Source organism: Onychostruthus taczanowskii, unplaced genomic scaffold (assembly GCF_017590055.1).
Source record: "Onychostruthus taczanowskii isolate IOZ18803 unplaced genomic scaffold, ASM1759005v1 scaffold113, whole genome shotgun sequence".
In the NCBI taxonomy this organism is placed as follows: Eukaryota; Metazoa; Chordata; class Aves; order Passeriformes; family Passeridae; genus Onychostruthus; species Onychostruthus taczanowskii.
This window is the reverse complement of record NW_024497963.1, coordinates 1,826,803-1,845,424: the sequence shown is the minus strand read 5'-3', so window position 1 is coordinate 1,845,424 and position 18,622 is coordinate 1,826,803. Positions and strand designations below refer to the sequence as shown.

At 41.0% G+C, this 18,622-nt stretch overlaps 1 protein-coding gene across 3 annotated transcripts in view; it reads left to right on the top strand.

The window, feature by feature from the left end:
- ADAMTS18 (ADAM metallopeptidase with thrombospondin type 1 motif 18) overlaps positions 1–18,284 on the top strand; it is a 78,195-nt gene extending 59,911 nt beyond the window's left edge. For 2 of the 3 annotated variants that reach the window (XM_041426547.1, XM_041426564.1), the window contains exons 17-23: positions 2,105–2,246; positions 3,441–3,567; positions 8,088–8,292; positions 10,750–10,941; positions 11,290–11,502; positions 12,517–12,664; positions 16,246–18,284. In XM_041426547.1, the coding sequence (XP_041282481.1) occupies positions 2,105–2,246; positions 3,441–3,567; positions 8,088–8,292; positions 10,750–10,941; positions 11,290–11,502; positions 12,517–12,664; positions 16,246–16,361 (1,143 nt within the window). In that variant the 3' untranslated portion in view covers positions 16,362–18,284. Of the gene's footprint in view, positions 1–2,104; positions 2,247–3,440; positions 3,568–8,087; positions 8,293–10,749; positions 10,942–11,289; positions 11,503–12,516; positions 12,665–12,788; positions 12,894–16,245 lie in introns of those variants that run through there. The other variant, XM_041426556.1, reaches the window with a different exon arrangement.
- Positions 18,285–18,622: the final 338 nt, after the last annotated feature.

Here is an 18,622-nt window from a genome sequence, read left to right as displayed (position 1 = left end):
GTAACCTCACTGTTATTCTAAAGTGCTCATGAATTAAGCTTGGATGGCTGAAAAAATTCACATGAAATACTGGATTTACCTGTGCTTAAAAGAGTTTCTAATACGAATCCTCCCAGGAGAAGGCACATACTCCTCAATTCATTTGGAAGTATTTGCCTTTTGCAGCCCTAATTGTTGTTCTCTCAGTTTGGATCATTATTGAGGTTCCCTGACTGAAATAAAATCTTTGGCTACTAAGAACAGAAAATATAGCATTCATTTTTTCTTTCTTCTAGAAAAGCAAACACTGTGCAGTCCAGATCCTTCATGTGTTCAACACAATTGAGCTGCAGGTCATGTAAATTTGGTCTGAATTTTCACTGTCATGGGCAATTTCTGTGTTCCAATAGGTACATTTTCAGAATACCTTAAAACCCTTGCCTACATTTCAAACTGTTATTATATTCCTTGGTCTTAAACAGCATAAATGCAAGTTTGTTGCTATTTTATGAAACCAGTCTCTACAGAGATCAGTTCTACTTGTATGGATTGCTTAAGTTCTCAGGTCAGATATTATGTAGACGTCACTGAGAAGTTATTAATATTTTGAATGGCACTTATTAGACACAGACTTGAATTGTACTTGAAATGCTAATGCTTATCAAAAAAGTAAATTTAGGAACTGAGGTTAACTGCACCTGCTCTTTATGGTACTGTGACAAGATCCATATTGGTGAAGAGTTAAAAGTCATTAGAGCTCTGTAACTGTAAACTCCCACTAAGTTTCTACTAAGTGCGGATAGAAATGCACTTTGCTGCCAAAAGTTTCTAAAATAAATTTTGTTAAATAGAAATTTCTTCCCAAATTTAGGTATGTGTCAGATGTTCATGCATCTTGCAGTGATTATAATTCCGTCTTGAAATTAGTACAGTGAATGAAAACTGCAATATAATTCACCACTAAAATAGTACACCCTTGAGAGCTGGGCTCCCTGAGTTAGATGACAGAGATTGTTATTACAGTCAGTAATCACACTTTCTATAAATTTTCCAACACATTATGCTGAAATATTGAATAAAATATTCACTATTGGAAAAAAGGATTTTTCCAATCCTTTTTTGCTCTGTAGACACCCAAGGACAGGCTTTCTCCTGCACTGAAACTTTATCAGCTTCAATCACCATGAGAAAAATTGCAGCTGAGGGTCTTACAAACAAAATTTATCACCAAGAGTTTTTTTTACAAGAAAGAGACTTGTGTTTTATACCCTTGGCCCCAAGAAGTGAGGAAGCCATCTCCAGCCCCACAGCTGTGCTGCTGCTTTGCTCAAGCCTCTGCCAGGAAAGTGTCTGAGTCCTGCTTGGTGGGCAAGGCTTCCTCCTTGCTGGGTGTTGCATGTAGGTAAAACCCTAAAAGGGAAACCCTTCTAAGCCTGCTGAGTAGAAAAGGACTGTGGCAAAGTGACTCGGCTGAATTAGAGGTAGAAAAACAAGTTCTAGAACCATTTGTGTTCACATCATGGTGTATGGGGGTTGGTTGCATTAGTGTGTTATGGTTTAAAGCTGTGTAAGTGAGAAAGGCCTGGTTTTTGCAATGAAGCATCTCTCTTTGCACTGCCTGGGGACTCCATGGCACTACGGGCCCTCAGCACAGGGCTTTGCTTACTGAAGAGAGGAGATGTCTCCCGTCCCCAGCTCCGTGCCAGAGCCGTGTCCTGCAGTGCCCCAGGCAGATCCAGCCCCTGCAGTGGGCTCCCAGTGGGAGCAGGGGTCACAGGGTGATGTTCTGGGGGGATGTGCCACCTCTGCTCCGGGCAGTGCTGCCGCTCTGACCCAGTCCGGTGCCCTGACCCTGCCCTCCTGACTCCAGGAGGGGACTCTGTGCACCCTCTCTTACAGACCTGCAGGTGTTTTTCAGGCAATGATTTGCTCTTTAGGAATTGCTTTGATGGTCTCTCCTTTGGGTCTCCTGAAAGTCCTCTCACAAGCATGCTTTGTGTCTGTTTATTTTGTGTGTATCTTGTTAGTTCATCTTCCTTCAGACTGACAGAATCCTTTTTTTTACCTCCTCCTCACCTTTTTTTTAAAAAAAAAAAAAAATAAAAAACCAAATATCCCTCTACAGATCCTGTTACAAGGCAAAAACCCTGGGATTTCTTGGGAATATACATTTGCCAAAAGCAGCATTGAAAACAAGACATCTGTCAGAAAGCACAGCTACTCCTGGGTGACGGTGCAGTCTGAGTGCTCAGCAACCTGTGGTGGTGGTAAGTGACTTTCCCATTGCCAAGCCTCTTCTTTTTCATTTTTTTCAAAGCATCTCAAAGCTTTTCAGCTACCTTTGATTTTGCAAATATATATTGATACATACAGGGGTTCACACTGAACACCTGGTCCTTATTTTTTTATCTGATAACTTAGAACACAGAGGAAATAACTTGGTATGGCCTTTAGAGTAAAAAACAGTCATGCCAGTGAGTCAGTCTTTTTTGTTTAGGTCAACCCATATGCATATCATATCTTCCTGTTGAAGTAATGTGGAAATTAATTATGCACTTTGATTTCCACAGACACCTATTTTTTTTAATAAATCCTGTATGTTTTGTCAGTGAAAGTAAATCTGAGATGTAAAGAAAGCAAAAAGGCATGTGGGAAGTCTGTAATACCAAAGGATACGACTGGGCATCAAAGGAAATGCTCCTGTATTGGCAAAAATGTTCAGGTGAAATTCAGGAATACTTTGCTGGTGCAATGTCAGAATTTCACAGCATCTCAGTAAATGGTTTATGGAAGAAAGATCCACAAGGAGCACTGTAGCCATAAAACATGACAGCTGTATTTTCTTCCTTCCCTTTAAAAGGCTGCAGCATGGATATAAAAATGATGAAAACAGTCTTGTTTCCAGTTTTGATTCACTGTGCCTAATGAACCATGTGTGAGGTGGATGATAGATCTCAGTTAAAAGATAAATCTATAAATTCACGTAAGGCATTTCTGTAATTGTCCTGCTGCTGACACTTGATTGAGTCTAAGCCACAGGTACCTGCAGAACTCTGGAGTCTGTAGAGATTCACTGTAAAAATAATGTTTATATATTATTTACAGAATGTATATTTGTAGTTTTCAAGTGTGTGAGGAGGGCTCTAAGCAAGCACTACTAGTGTCTGCAGGGAATTAGGACTTGAATAATTACTAATTTTTTGCTGGGGGAACAGTCTTCAAATCTGTTTTTTATAGCTAAAATGTTTTATCTGACTTCAGTAGTATCTGTGCTACAGAGAAAGAAATCAATGCTAAAAACATGTTGCCACATAAAACCATATTTTATTTAGTTCAAGTCAGTGGATTTGCAGCAAGGATGAGTTTAGACTCGTTTAGTTAAAATTGTTCCCTACTACTTTTTTCTCTTACATTTCAAATACAGGTTCATTATAGTGTTTTCTTTTCTAACGCTTCCACAGGACACATTACATCAAAAGCAATTTGTTTGGAAGATCATCGTGCACGAGTCAACACCTCCTTCTGTGGCCCAAGGACAAAGCCTTTGACGGAAACAAAACTGTGCAACACAAATCCCTGCCCAGCCTAGTAAGTTCTCTGGGTGCCCGCTGGCTGTGCCCTGTGTCTGGCTGTGCCACAGAGGGAATCCTCTCAGGGGGAGTTGTTTGCCTGCTGGATGAACCCCTGGTGCTCTGTGAACGGGAGCCAGGAATTGCTGAAGGTGTTCTGCCCAAGGCTCCCAGTGGGGTTTGGGTCTGGTGCCTAAAGCAAAGGCTCCTGAGGGCTCTGTCCTTGTGCTGGGGTGACACAGGGCAAATCCAGCTTTCCCAGGGGCTCCTTCTGCCACCTTTCCTCATCTTGAATCACTAAGCCCATTTCCTGAGTAAAGTGCTACTCCTTGTGTGGAAGCTCGGCCCCATGACTGGCATTCCACATATTAGATTAGGCTAAATGAGTCTTGTGAAGTGTAATTAGTGATCTTTGGACAAAATGTCCCACAGAGTATTGTGATGCCACGAAGAGGACTATCTGAACTAAATGAGCTGTCAGCAAAGCTTCTGGTGCCCACACAAATATACATCAAAGCATTGCCTTTGTGAACAATCTTATTTTCTAAAAGATGTAAGAAAGGCAAGATGCAAAGACATTGACATATAGATAAGCACTTAGAACCCAGCTGGTCTAAATCAATGTAAAAACCAAGGGAGTTAACACTGATTTATAGTAGCTGAAGCAGGGGTCCTTTGGAAAAAAAAAAAAAAAAGTTCTGTGCTTATATAATTAAACACAGTATTACGTGGCTTAGGATAAAAATGGATAGATTAAAGGACACAGTGGCCATCTTTCTTCCACTGATTATTTCACTTTTGGATTCCTGAATTTGCAACCTCATCATTATTTTAATTTTATATTAAAGATCAGAAGAGAAGAGCTGTATTATGTTGGACTATATATTTCAGCCTCCAAAACAGGAGATTTTCTAAAGGAATATGTTGAAAGAATTAAGAGTGTTTCAGTCAGTGGGAAGTAAATACACTTGAAGGTGCACTGAAGCAGAAGAAATGGAGGAAGGGTCCAGACTGGCGTCATCTGCTGGTTTTACTCTGGGGTGATAAAAGCAACAGTAAAAGCAGTTGGCTAAGCCTGCTCCCATAGTTTACAAAATATCCCATTTAATGATGTTTAATAGGAAGCATTCCTTATCCCCCCCAGTCTAGGAGAGGATGGTGGGTCAATGCAAAACGATGCATATGTTCTGTAGTGACTTTGGTTTTACTTAAAAATCCATACTTTGCAATATGTTGAACGTACTGAAAAATAGCCCAGTAATAGTTTGGAATTTCCTGCAAATTTAAAGAGTACAGCAGAGTACACCAAACCAAAATGCCAAATTACACACTGTGACCACAAAAGGATAGAGATAAGGTTTAAATAATGATACCTTGTGACATGAGAGACCCATATTACTGCTTCAGCAGTTTCTCTAGATTGAGTTTAGCCACATGATTTTCTCAATACCAATTTTAAGTAATCTTTGTAGCCAAACACAATGTTTTCACGTGCAACTTATCTTCTGCCAGGACTACTTCTGTCCAGTGAACACAGAAATGTATTGTCTGTGATATCTGCAGGGTCTGTCCAAGCTCTTTCTGCTTACCTTTGTTTTGATGTGGTATCATTATGCTATAAAACTCCACCCAAATCATATTTACTTATATTGACCCCACACAAAATTTCTATTTCTGATAACGTGAGATCCTGATGTATTTTGAACATCCTCTGATATATATTTACCATGACATTGCTGAATATTCATTTTGACACACGGTGTGATGATTTCATATTGAAATCACAGCTATTCTATGATTTACTACTTTAAAACAAAATTAATGAGTAAAACCATAAAACGAGTACAAAAAGAAAACATGTAAAAGCCCCAACGACCTCTAGGGAAAAATAGTTCAACTCACTAATTAATTATTCTTAAAATCCTTAGGATATATTAATGCATGGAGGATCTACATGTAGGACCATGCCTTAAATTAACAGGTTGCCATTCAGCTGAGTGAAACTGTGCCAGGATATCTCTGCTGAGGAATCTGCCCAGAAACTCACAGCATGTAATATTTCCCATAAACCCAAGACTGCCAGCAAAAAAAAAAAAAAAAAAAAAAAAAAAAAAAAAAAAAAAAAAAAAAGAAGTAGGATTAATAAATACCATGGAGGAAACAAAAGAATAACCCAAATACACCAGGCAGAACAGGCAGGGGAAGGAGGTGACAGATGAGATACAAGTGTGTCAGTTTGGGGACATAAAAGAGGCTCCAGACTTGTAAAGGTCAGTGAGGAATAGTTGCTGCATAAGAACAAAGGCTGATTAGTCTGAGCGGGACCAAACTTCTGTCCCACACAGAAAGACACCAGCACTGCACACTGCTGTTGCTGGATTTCAGAGCTGCCAAATCTGGTCATAATTATTTAGTTATTTGAACTAATGAAAGATACTCTTGGATCACAGCCCAGATAATCTTGGAAAATGGAAGTTTACTAGAGGACATTAAAGTAGGTTTACTGCCCTCTCCTCTATGAAGAGGGGAACTTTCCGGGCAGTTATGGTGAATAAACTCTTAAAATTAACACTTTTGGTCACTCCGCCAATGGCCATTGTCAGAAACATCAAGGCAAGCTAATTAGAAGTTGTAAAATGGATTAAAACTCTTTTCTCAGAAGTTTGTAGTTCAACGACCCAAACATTTATAAATCAGACAAAAAGGAAACTTCTGACATGTTCTGGAATTACATAATGACTGACTTTTCACATTAATAATTCTTTGTCTTTAAATTAGTGCCTTTTACATTTCTCACTACTTTTGGCAGTTCCTGAAGTTGCTAGATACTGAGAGCTGGGATTTCTTCTATTCCCAAAGTAATTTTTCAAAAATAGGCTTTTTATGAATTTTTTACAATTAAAATTAGCTTTGTTTTCAGGCAGCTATGAATAGACAGGAAAATGGGATGCTGTGCATCTTTCACACAGGATGAAGAAAGCTTTCATGTCACTAAAGCTTTATGTAAGCAGCTATTCCAGTGGTCACAGGATTGATGCTGTGAGAAACCGTGGAAGCAGGACTGGCCAAGTGGTCAGATGTGAGAGAAGAATCTTTTCCATTACATAAATTACTAAAAATTGGTCAAACTATTTAAAAATCTTCTGTTTAATTTCAGCGCTGGATCTTTGAATAAGAGCTCTCAATGAGTAATCATTTAGTCATTCATAATTTCTTCTGCTTTTTCACTTCTGTTTTCCTATCTGGCTCTGATTATGGTCTTACATTGGGAGCCTTCAAGGACAAAGACACTTGGTTGCATGTTTGCAGTGTCCCACAACGCCTGGGGACCCACTCAGAGCTTCAAGAATAGAAATAGTTAGCAGCTCCTGGCATTTCAAAATTGAACTTAGCCCAAGCAATTGACAGTAACCCCTCAGACTTTGTGTCACTTGAGGGACGTGGCATGTAAACTGCAGTGTCCCCGTGCCTGAGCATGCACTGCCCAACAGCTTGTGCTGGTTAGATTGCCTCTGTTTTATTTAGATTCCGCATCAACTGTCTGCCAGATTTATTAGTCTGAGGATATGTAAATCATGGAATTAGAGAGTCACAGTGTGCTTTGGGTCAGAAGGGACCTTAAAGCTCATCCAGTCCTGCCCCCTGCCTTGGCAGAGACACCTCCCACTGTCCCAGGCTGCTCCCAGCCCCAGTGTCCAGCCTGGCCTTGGGCACTGCCAGGGACCCAGGGGCAGCCACCGCTGCTCTGGGCACCCTGTGCCTCCCCCACCCTCACAGGGAACAATTCCTTTCATTTTATCTAATGTAAACCTGGCCTTCTTCAGCTTAAAGCCATTCCCCTTTTTCCTTGTGCATTCCCTTGTGAAATGTGCCCCTCCAGCTCTCTTCCAGGTTTCCCCCAGGGACTGGAGGGACGCACCTGAGTCACCCTGGAGCCTTTGTTTTTCCAGGCTGAACATCCCCAACTCTCTCAGACTTTCAGAGCCTTTTCATTTCCTCAGGGTGTCAGGGACAGGACTGCTGCTTTTAGCAAGCAAGTTCTTTTTGATGAATACCAGGAGGGCCAGTAGGTTTTGACAGAAATGCCAACATTTGTCACCCTGTGTGAGTGGAGTGTATCTCAGCACAAACATGGTCAGTACATACTCGGCTAAATTCTATCTTATCTAATTCTATCTTCCAATTCTATCTTCTAAATATTCCACCTGCCTCAGTAGCAGCACCTTTTTCAGTCCCTGTGGAATTCAGGATTCCAGGTCAGATTCATAGGCAAGCTGATTCTAGTGGATAAAAGCTATAAATAAACAATACTTGTTTTTCTAGTTGAGTGACTTGTATTTCATCCCTAGCAGAAAGTTCCATACTTTGAAAATAGATCATGTAACTGCAGCTTCTTTATTGCTTGAACAAATACCAGTACACCAGGAGATAGGCTGAGCAGGATCCCTGGATAATTCACATCTGTTAGGTGGCTGTTTTTATTGATTTTCTACAGCTAATTGCACTCCTGTGTTTCTAACACACGTCTCTTCCTTTAAGCTGGTCAGCAGGTGAATGGAGCACATGCAGCAAGTCTTGTGGAGGGGGACAGCAAAGTCGTCTCATTCAGTGTGTCCAGAAAAGGGCTTTCCAGAGAGAGGAGGTGGTGGCCCATTCCCTGTGTCCTGTCAGCACCCCAGCACAGGTGCAAGTGTGCAGCGGTCAGGACTGCCCACCCGAATGGAGCCCTGGCCCGTGGTCTCAGGTAATTTGGAGAAAAACTTACATTTTTGTCTGCTGGCATAATGAAAATACTGCAAAAAATTCTCCCCCAAAAGAACAGAACAAACTTTGTGGAGATCAGTGCCTTGCATGTGGTTTTTTTCTTGAAGATAATACGCAAACCATGTTTATATAAACATGTAAACTAAATGTGCATTGTAACCAGCCTTCAGAAGAGCTGGCACACGAGGGCTTGCCAGAAGTGGGCATGTGATGTTCTTTTAGGTACATACAAACAGAGGGAAAATTCTTTCTGGATTCATAATTTAAGGCTCTATGACCAACAACCCTCTATGAGATTACTTCCCAAGCAGTATTGATTTTTCTTAGAGACAGCAGGCAGTCAAGGAATGAAGAAATATTTGGGGTTAGAGTTGCATATGAATGCACATGTGTATATGGATTGTGGATTGATAAATTAGTGATTTACACATTGACTACTCACTTCTGTGCTTTTGTCTTTGTTAGAGTAACTCTCCTGCAAGCAGTGCTGCTGCAGCTATTGCCATGAGGGCAAATTCCTTTGTGCATACCCTGCTTTACACACCTGACACTGAAACAAGTGAGCTAAAAACACACCAAACTCAGCTCTGCTCCATCTTTCACTGCTATTGGTTCTGTTCATGTAAGGATAAATGAAATATCCTTCAAATAAATCGCACATCTGGGTTTTAGGAGAGAGCTGACAGTACCCTTATAAAAGGATTTACAGTCATTTTATTTTCCCATCTTCATTTAGTGAGATTCAAGGTGGATTTCAATTAACTGGAAGACGTATTACTTATGTGTTTTGTTCTTGGTGCTGTCACTATTTAGGTGTTCAAGAACATCTTGACCTCAGCACCCACAGCTGGGCACAAACTGCCTATACAGGGAGTGCCCTGTAAGGTTCTGTAACAGATGAGTGACTATTCAGTAGTCCAGCACAACTCTCAGAAAAAAACTTTTTCTTCCAGTGTGTCTGAAGAAAATCTGAGTGTAGCAGAAGATTACATAAACCAGGTTTTCAAATACATTCACACTTACAAACTTTCTTTCTTCTAAGGCAAATAAAAAAAAATAAATAAATAAGACCATTACCAAAAACCTGATTTTCTCCTCTTTAAGAGGTGTAAAATTCAAGTTGCGATTTTCAAATAAGGCCATAAAAATTAGGTTCACCAGTCCTGCTGAATATAGTGAACAGGCCTATTGCACAAGTTAGTAAAGGTTTTAAGATTCAGCTGAAAACTGTTATATTGCAGACTTAAATGTTGCAAGAGGAAAAAAAGTGTAAAATCGTAGAATCATAGAATGGTTTAGATTGGAAGGGACCTTAAAGCTCATCCAGTCCTGCCCCCTGCCATGGCAGGGACACCTTGCAGTGTCCCAGGCTGCTCCCAGCCCCAGTGTCTAACCTGGCCTGGGACACTGCCAGGGATCCAGGGGCAGCCACAGCTGCTCTGGACACCCTGTGCCAGGGCCTGCTCACCCTCAGAGAAGGAATTTCTTCCTAACATCTAATCTAAACCCAGGCTCTCTGCACAAATCAGTGTCGTTTTAAATGAAAAGATCATTTTGTTTGGGGAAGGATTAAACCCACAGATTTTCAGCATGCAGATATTTGTTACACCCTCAGTACAACGGTGCTTTCATGACATCTTTTAAAGACATTTGCAATTTGATACATTGAGTGAGTCTGCCTTGGAACATGCCCCATAATGATTAGTAGAAAGGACAGTTACTAGAGGATGCAAGAAGGTAGGAAGCTGGCAGCATTATTTCAGGGCTCTTTGCTTCATTTCCTCACAAATGGCTCATTCAGGCATTTTGTTGTATGAAAGGGGGTGCAAACCACAGTATGTCTGTTCCACTGAGCCACGGCTCAGCGATGCATATTTATTCTGGTGACTCGTCCTACGCTGCAGTTGGCAACTGAAATATCTCCTTAACCATTGTCTGTATCAGATTCTGTCTCCTTTGGTGGAGGAGTTATGTATCAATTCCCTGGGCAGTTTCCTCTGCCTCGGTCTCATCCCTCTAGGCCAAGGTGAGGACAAAATGACAAATAGCTGAGAGCATCTTGCCATGGAAGATTCTGTGGTGGGAGCTTAGGACCAACTTTCAACTATGCTGAGCTGGGAAAAAGCATTTTGCTCGCAAAAGCATTTTGCTCACAAGTCCAACTTACCTCATCTATGGAAAAGAGATTACTTGTCTGTTCTACATGGGGGCTGAGAGAGTTCACAGCTTACATTTAAGAAAGCACTTAGGACGATGTTTTAGAAGTGACACACAGATGTTACTGTTACTTATTTACCAATAGAATTTCAGGTTTACTTATATGTCATGATGGCAGCTGTACAGCACATTAGCCATGCTTTCTGTGCTCTGCTGGAAAATACAAATGATGCCAGTTTTCATTTCCTCTCGTTCAAAGAAGTCTTTCTTTCCATCACAGTGCTCCAAGACTTGTGGGAGAGGTATTAAGAAACGGGATGTCTACTGCAAGAGTCCTGGTTCTCCCAAGGTGAAAATCTTGCCTGAAAGCATGTGCAGCACGGACCCTAAGCCTGAGTCCCAGCAGACCTGTGTGCTTGGAAGGTGTCCCAAAAATGACCGGCTCCAGTGGGTGATTTCTTCCTGGAGTGAGGTAAAGTGGTGCAGTTTCATGGCTCACTGCCTGCCCCGGCTGCTCTTGGCAAAGCTGGCTCAGGGCCAAACAAACCATGGGGAGGAAAGACAGCTGAGCTGTGGTTTGAAAATCAGGTATTCTAGGTGAGGAGCTATAAATCCCAGATGTAGATGGATGAACCCCAATGTCTTTGTTCATCACTGCCTGGGGTTCATATTTCCATTTACACTTTACAGAGCATGGGCTTTGTGGGATTAGTTCTGTGATGCTTTTATAATGCACAATTTGGGGTGTCTGACACATCACAATTTCTCCTTTATCTGCATGTGTTTGTGAGGCTGTAGAAGCTGTGCTTTGCCTCTACAGTGCTCAGCCTCCTGCGGGCCCGGCCTGCGACAGCGAGAACTCAAATGCGGCGAGAAGAGCATCCAGGGGAAACTGGTCACCTTCCCCCAGAGGAGATGCAGGAACATCAAGAAACCAAACACCAGCCTGGAGGAAGCTTGTAACAAGGGAGCCTGTCCATCACAGACGTTGTATAACATGGTGTCTGGCTGGTATTCCTCGCCCTGGCAGCAGGTAGGAATGGGCAATCAGAGGTGGCACGGCACAGAGGAGCTGCCTCCAGTGCTAACCTGCCCCAGGTGCCTCCTGCACAGGGCCATTCCCTAAGGAGAACCACACCACTCAGACACTGAGATGGGATCTGAGATGGGATGCAGCTGCTCCACATCCATCATGTACTTTGGTGCAGCTCAGTGCTTTGTCCTGAAACTGAAGAATGTCACTTAAAAATGTTATTCATGCTTGAGAGGCACCACATTCCACACCCATTTTCCAACACTTTCTTCTCAGTCTTCTTCAAAGTGCACTGTGGTTGAACTACTGCATATCTCTATGCACAGTGTATTTGAGCATCTACACAGATTGCCTGGAATTCCCTAAATACTATGATTAATTGTGGGATCAGTCTGTATTTGTTTCTACATTCTTGCAAACAAGCTTCTGTATTTCTGGGACTTATCTACTTTATGAGTCATATATCAGTGAGACACTCACCCATTTAATAATATTTAGATGAAACAATGTATGCCTAACAATTGCAATCAGATTAAAACGATCATATTTATCTTAAAGACAACTTTTCATGAAATACATACAAGTAAAAGGCTTATTAATTTTAAAATACTTCATAGCTCTTCCTGCAAACCCATAGTGGTTTTCCCCAGATACTGCCATAATTATGGTTCTGATGGGAGTTTTAACTGTGTTCAGGCAGCAGGGTTGGGCCCAGAGGCTTAGAGATCAAAAGAAATCCACACAAACAATCAGGAACAGGTTTCTAAAATGTTCAGTTTCTGTCTCGATGCCTAAGTAAGGAACCAGATTTTCAGTGGAGTCCTTAAATAACCACAAGACACACACATCTTTGAAAAGTTGGTCTTGATGGGGCTTGGTAGACAGCAGCACAACTGATCCTTACCTCTCTTGCTTTGAAAGTCTCATCCAAGGCCCTTGAAAGCTCTCCCTTTGGCTTTCAGGGCTCTCAGAGTCTCTGCCATGAAGCCAAGGTTTTGTTTTCCCTCTGCTCAGTGCACGGTGACCTGCGGCGGGGGAGTGCAGACCCGGAGCGTGCAGTGCCTGCGCCAGGGCAGGCCAGCTGCTGGCTGCCTGCCCCAGCAGAAACCAGCTGTCCTGAGAGCCTGCAACACCAACTTCTGCCCAGTCCCTGTGAAAAGAGGTAAAACTCAGCTCAAGATGCTGCAGCAGGCTTGTTGCTTAGAGTTCTATACCCAGCAAACATCACCTTTCCGCTACACCACTGATCTGGCCTGTTCCTTCATAGATTTTTTTTTTTTCCCCAGGCTTCCAGATTTACAGTAACTCTGATATTAACAGCATCTCTTCTTCACCAAGTGAGCCCTCTTAAAGCAGACTTGGGAGTACAACTGGTACTGGAGATTTTAAAAACAGGCATATGTTAAAAGAAGTATGTGAAAAAGTCATGCTGTTTGGTCCTGAACTGCACCTTTATTACTCTCTTGTTGAAAAACACAAGCATTCTATGCTGGTACTGCTTTTGAGGAATAATAGCAACTTTGGAACTAAACAATAAGAATTTGCCATATATTTTCAGTCTTCCAGACTTCACCCAGCTCCTGGGATTCCAAAATTGCTTTACCTAGACTGTCCTTCTTACTGTTCTGCCCAGTGCATGACATGCAGTCAGGGTACATGAAATTAGGGTCTCTCTCCACTTTCGTGTCTACTCTATCTCTCCACCTCTTCCATGTGAGAAGGGAGAGGGGAGCAAAAGGTTTTGTGCCACATGGAATGAGGGAAGGGGAATTCTCTCAGCGCCACCACAGACAGAGTGGTGCATTACCCCGTTCCAGAGATTAGCTTACAGGATGGTTACTGTTTGTGACTCTTTCCTAACTGCATGAAAAATGCTCATGGAGGTCCATTTTTATCCCACATAATTGGTTATCTAGGTATGCTAAAGCACTTTAAACTGTGACTTTCAAAATACTGCACATTAATTGACTTGTTACCTTTTTAAAACTGGGAGCTGAAAGCAACCTCTATAAAATGTAGGCTGGACTGTGTGAGGAAGGTGGTAATGGAGCTGGGAGCAGAGGTCAAGCTCTGGTCCTGCATCTTGTAAACTGACATTAGCCAACCATTCCCACGTCTGCCCAATCCCTGGCATTCCCTGTGCACGAAACCCCTGTGAAACCCAGTGGGATCCTAACAGACCATTCCGCTGCATCAGCCTGAGACATGCAGGCTATCAGACTCATCTATCAGGGGACCTGAATCCAAACAAGGATATGGAGATGAAATGGTCCTAAAAGGGATAAGTAAATAGTTCTGCTGTTTTTATCAGTAAATGTTCCTAACACTTCAAATTAACATTCCTAAAAGGTTCTGCTGTACTTCAGAGTTTCTGTATAACTTCCTTTTCTGTTAGGATACAGCAAAGACTTTTCTTTCACCTCTGTTTTCCCCTGCTATATTTCATGTCTGAAGTACTGTCTGTTATTAATTTTGGCCTTGGCCTGCTTCTCTCTCTCCTCACATCTGCAGGAGCCCTTTCCCCTTTATTATACCTGGGTCGTCAGGCTCTAGAGATCAATTATCTCCTTGCTGCTCTCTAACTTTCTGTCTAAAGCAGCAAAAAGAGAGGAAACCAGCTGGACTGGAATCACATTGAAGCAAATCAGTCTCTATTATCAGCCATGCAGCTCCAGCTCAGTGATCACAGGCAAGAAATTAATGTTTCAGGCAGAGTTTGCACACTTTCCTAGACAAACTGGGTCGTTTCCATCCCTCTCTAGATGCAGCTACGGTCACCGTAACTCATAGTAAATCCAGCTGCTTCAAATGAATGAAAATCTAAACAACTTGTAAATACTTGGGAAATAGAAATAAGGACCTGACTGCCTGACCCCCATCCACTGAATTTTGTGGGACGCTTTGTGTTCTTTCCAATAGTCCTTGAATTAGGTCCCAGTTTTAGCCATACCTCTGCAATATTAGCATTGCCCTCTGATCTTCAAAGGGGACATAAAGATTTATTAACATGTTTCCTTACTGTTTATACTTTTTTTTTAAACAGTAATTTCTATTTTTTTTTTAATTCACCTTTTTGTGGCAGGAGAGCTCCTTCCTGTCTTCATCAGAGAAGCTTTCCTTCCTTGGTGTGCTGTGTGCTTTTCATCTCTTGTCTGCTTTGGGCCCTCCCAAATTCTGTCTGGTGGCAGCAGGTGAAGGAATGGGAAGTCTGGTGCTGAACTCCCGACTGGATCCCTCCTGACACTCCATGCAGAACAGAAAGGCAGTGCAGTGGAGTGGGAAGGCTGCAGTTCAGTCCTGAGCTCCCCAGTTCCTGTTCAAGGACAGTATTTTCTTTCTCTACCATTGGAGCTTAAAGACAAGCTAATGTTTTTAAAACCTGAGGAAAAAATGGCATTTGAAAAGAATTATTATTACTAAATTATTTTCTTTTTCACTCAAATAAATTTTGGAGTGATAAAGGCATAAAAAAATCACCTTTTCCATCATATACAAGGGAATAAAAAAAGAGCAGTGGTGATTAAACCAAAGAAGTTGCTATAGAGAGATGGAGATGCCTCCTGGCCCATGGAACATGCAGAAGTTGTCTGTGCACTGTGCACTGTGAGGAAGCATTTATCTGATGTGACTCAGTAACTGATCTAAGAATGCAGACAGTGGTGGCTAGATTTTTGTTCAGTCTCCTTGTAAATTCCTGTTATTGACCATGTAAACAGTAGTTCTGAGAGCTGAACAAAATCTTTACCCATGCTCGCAGGAGATTTCAGTTTAGCTATAAATTTTGATAAACCCCATTGAGTCTTACTGCTCTCTCAGACATGGTGAATTTGTTTATAAATTACCCATATGAATCATCACTCTCTTCTTTTAAAGAAAATAAAGCATCCCCTGCAAAATGAGGAGCAGCTAGGAGGTGTTTTTAAAGCCATGGAGCTGTGTGTATAAATTATATCTGCACATAAATCAAAGAGTAAAAGGATTTTAATTTAAAAGTATTATTTGGCTGTATTTGTAATTAAAAGCTGGGCTTCTGAGAACTAATCATGGTTAGCACGTCTTCTCCCATTGCAGTTAATTAAGATTTTGCTGACATGGCATAGTCAAATCCTAAAAGCTAATTCATGACACCTAACTGAAGTGTCTGAGTAAAGAGATTTCTGAGGTTCCCTGCAGAGTAAAAAGGAGAGAAAGAAGTGTCTCCAGAAAGTGCTGGAATGCAAGCACGGAGCAGAGCACTTTGTGCAGGGACCGGGCATTCCAGGTTCTGTGAGGTCTGTGTGCAGGTGAACTCCACGTGATGATGATGATGATGGCAACCAGCAAGTGGTATCAAATATGGAGTAGGCTCATTTGTATGAGTACCTGGGTTTGGAGCAACTGTAATCAGAGATGTAAACACAGATGGGTTTTTTTATCCTCTAATGTGGAACTTCCTCCTGTCTTCCTGAGCTATGAAGTGTGATCCAAATTTTTTAATACCTTCAGCTTTTGACCCCCCTATAATATTAGTTCTATCTTGATCAAGTTAACAAATCTCTTGGCAAAAATTTAGTGTCTCTTAAAATAAAGCAAGAAACTAGTATTTTTGAGATGAAAGCTCATTCATGTTTCCTCTCCTTTGAGTCGAGTCACCCACCATGTTTTTAATATTACCAAAGGCATACAAGGGTGTGGGACTATTGCCCGACTTGCAGACTTGCTAAAACACAGTCTTACCACATTGCTTGGGTTTCTCTCCTTCAGATGATCCTTCTTGTGTGGATTTCTTCACTTGGTGTCATCTGGTGCCCCAGCATGGTGTCTGTAACCACAAATTTTATGGCAAGCAATGTTGTAAATCATGTACGAAGAAGAACTGATAGCAGCATGTTATCTGAGCCCTTCAGTGACAGGATTCTCTTCTTCAATTTATGTTGGAATTATCTCTGCTTTGAGGCAAGACATGGTGCCACATAAACCACTGATGGGAGAGACATTTTTTCTAAGGGAATGTCTGAGGTACAGTAATTGCTGGATTTATGTTGAAAAAGGAATGTTTCTTTCTTATTTTTCCTTAATTTACTGACCTCACTAAAGCACAGGGTACTATGGATCACTTGAACACTGAGACTCAAGGGGAAGTTCTTCTTTCTTTAAAAGTGTCATTTTGCACTGTCACATGTTACGAGGAAGAAATTAAGGCAAGGGAGCCTTTTCTGGCTGATTTACCAGAATGCAAAGCAGGAGAGCTTGGCAGCTGGAGGAGGAAGCAGCGTGGCAGCAGGACAGATCACACCATCAGAAGCGTGTCCTTTGCTGTTTTTTGTGACTGCTGTCCCAGGGTGAGGAAGCTGTTTGCTGCCCCGGAGGGACATCCGTGGCTGAGGGCTGGAGAAGGCAGTGTCACACGTGTGGCCACCAGAAGTAAATAGTGCACTACAAAGATATTATGGTGCTTCTCTACCAGACTTGCTGCTGGAAAAGCAAGCTGTGCATCATGCTAATGTTTTTATAATTTTTGAAGAATTCATTTTCTGCTTTGTGTAGAAACTCAGAGGTGGTTAACTAGTAACTTGAAATGTATTCCTAGAAATATGCAGCAGTAGAATATTTGGACTTTTAATATTGCTGTGTTACAAGTAAAATAGAATTGCATATTTCAACTAACTCAAGGAACTCAGATTGATTGAGCTCAATGGTTATGTTTTCAACTTTCTAAGCTCATTAGATATGTAATTTTAAAATTTAAACTTGATATTTTTAAGTAGCTAGATTGTTTGAATGCCAAGATACTGAAGAACGTCTTCCTTCTAATCTCAAATGTCTCTGCAAATTTTGATTCATCCATTACCCAAAGCAAATAACAAGAATATTACAGTCCATTAATTCATGCTGAACTTCTCTAAACAGTTATTTATTCACATGTTACACACAAAAAAAAAAAAAAGCAGGAAAAGATAAGTGGATTATTCACTCTTACCAAATAGAAGTCAATTCTATTTTTATACACCCTCCTAATACTTGTATTTAGTTCAGAATCTACCAACAACCTAAAGAATTGTAAAAATGCTGATATTTGTGGCCATTCAGTATCGAGATGTTTGATGGCACCATGTATCAAATGGTGCCATTCAGAAGATTTCTGCATTGAAGAAACCCCAACTTATTTGCCAAACCCATTCCGAGACAGAGCTGTGTCCTACTGTAATTTTCTGGGGAGTGCCTATGAGGGACATATTTATCTAATTCCACCCAATCCCACAACTTTTTTTGATGAATGTAGTTCAGTTTGAGTGTTTTTTTTAAGTATGGTTTCTGTGTAGGATTAGCCAGCTCAGCACTAATGCCAGACAGTGGTCACTTAAAATTAGCAGTTCCTTCTGAAACAATTTAAATTAAAAACATGTATTCTGTGTTACCTTAGGAAATGATTGGAAACATATCTCAACCTACACTGCTCTGTCTTGATATTGGACATTGTGTAATTATAACCTTTTTTCTAGGAAAACTAAAAGGTTGTTTTTGTTTTGTTTTTATAATTGTGTCCTTTTTATTATTTTATGTAAAATAATTAATTTATTAATGCATAGCTTTTCCTTTATATTTCTTTGCTCGCTTCCCTAAGTGAGGACTGAGGAAAGAAAAATGGTAGTGTCACAAAGTATGAATTATGGTGTAAAAAAAGCAAAAACTATAAGTGTAATATTTAATTATTTTATAAGCTTTGTAATAAAATACTCTAACTGTTTCATTATATTTGGAATTGTAAAATTCATGAATAAAATATGGAGGTTATAAGTAAATATCAGGTGTTGTAAGTGTTGTGTGCATTCCCTTGCATCTTTGTTGGTTGTCCCATAAGGAGAAGGTTATCCTGTTTTTCTGCTGCTGTGTAATTGGGAAATTGGGCCCAAAAAGGCAAAATGGAGCAAAAATTCATGGTTTTATTTGTATGACAACACAAAAGCTAAAATACACAACAATACATGTGCAAGACAAACCTGAGCTGTAGCTCCTCTCAGCAAAGACAGTGGGAACTTGTGTATCCCAGAACCAGCAGGATTCTTGCTTTATCTGCAAGGTGGCATTTGGAGATAAGGAGCCTCACTCAACACAGCAGGATGTTTTACAGCCTCTCCCA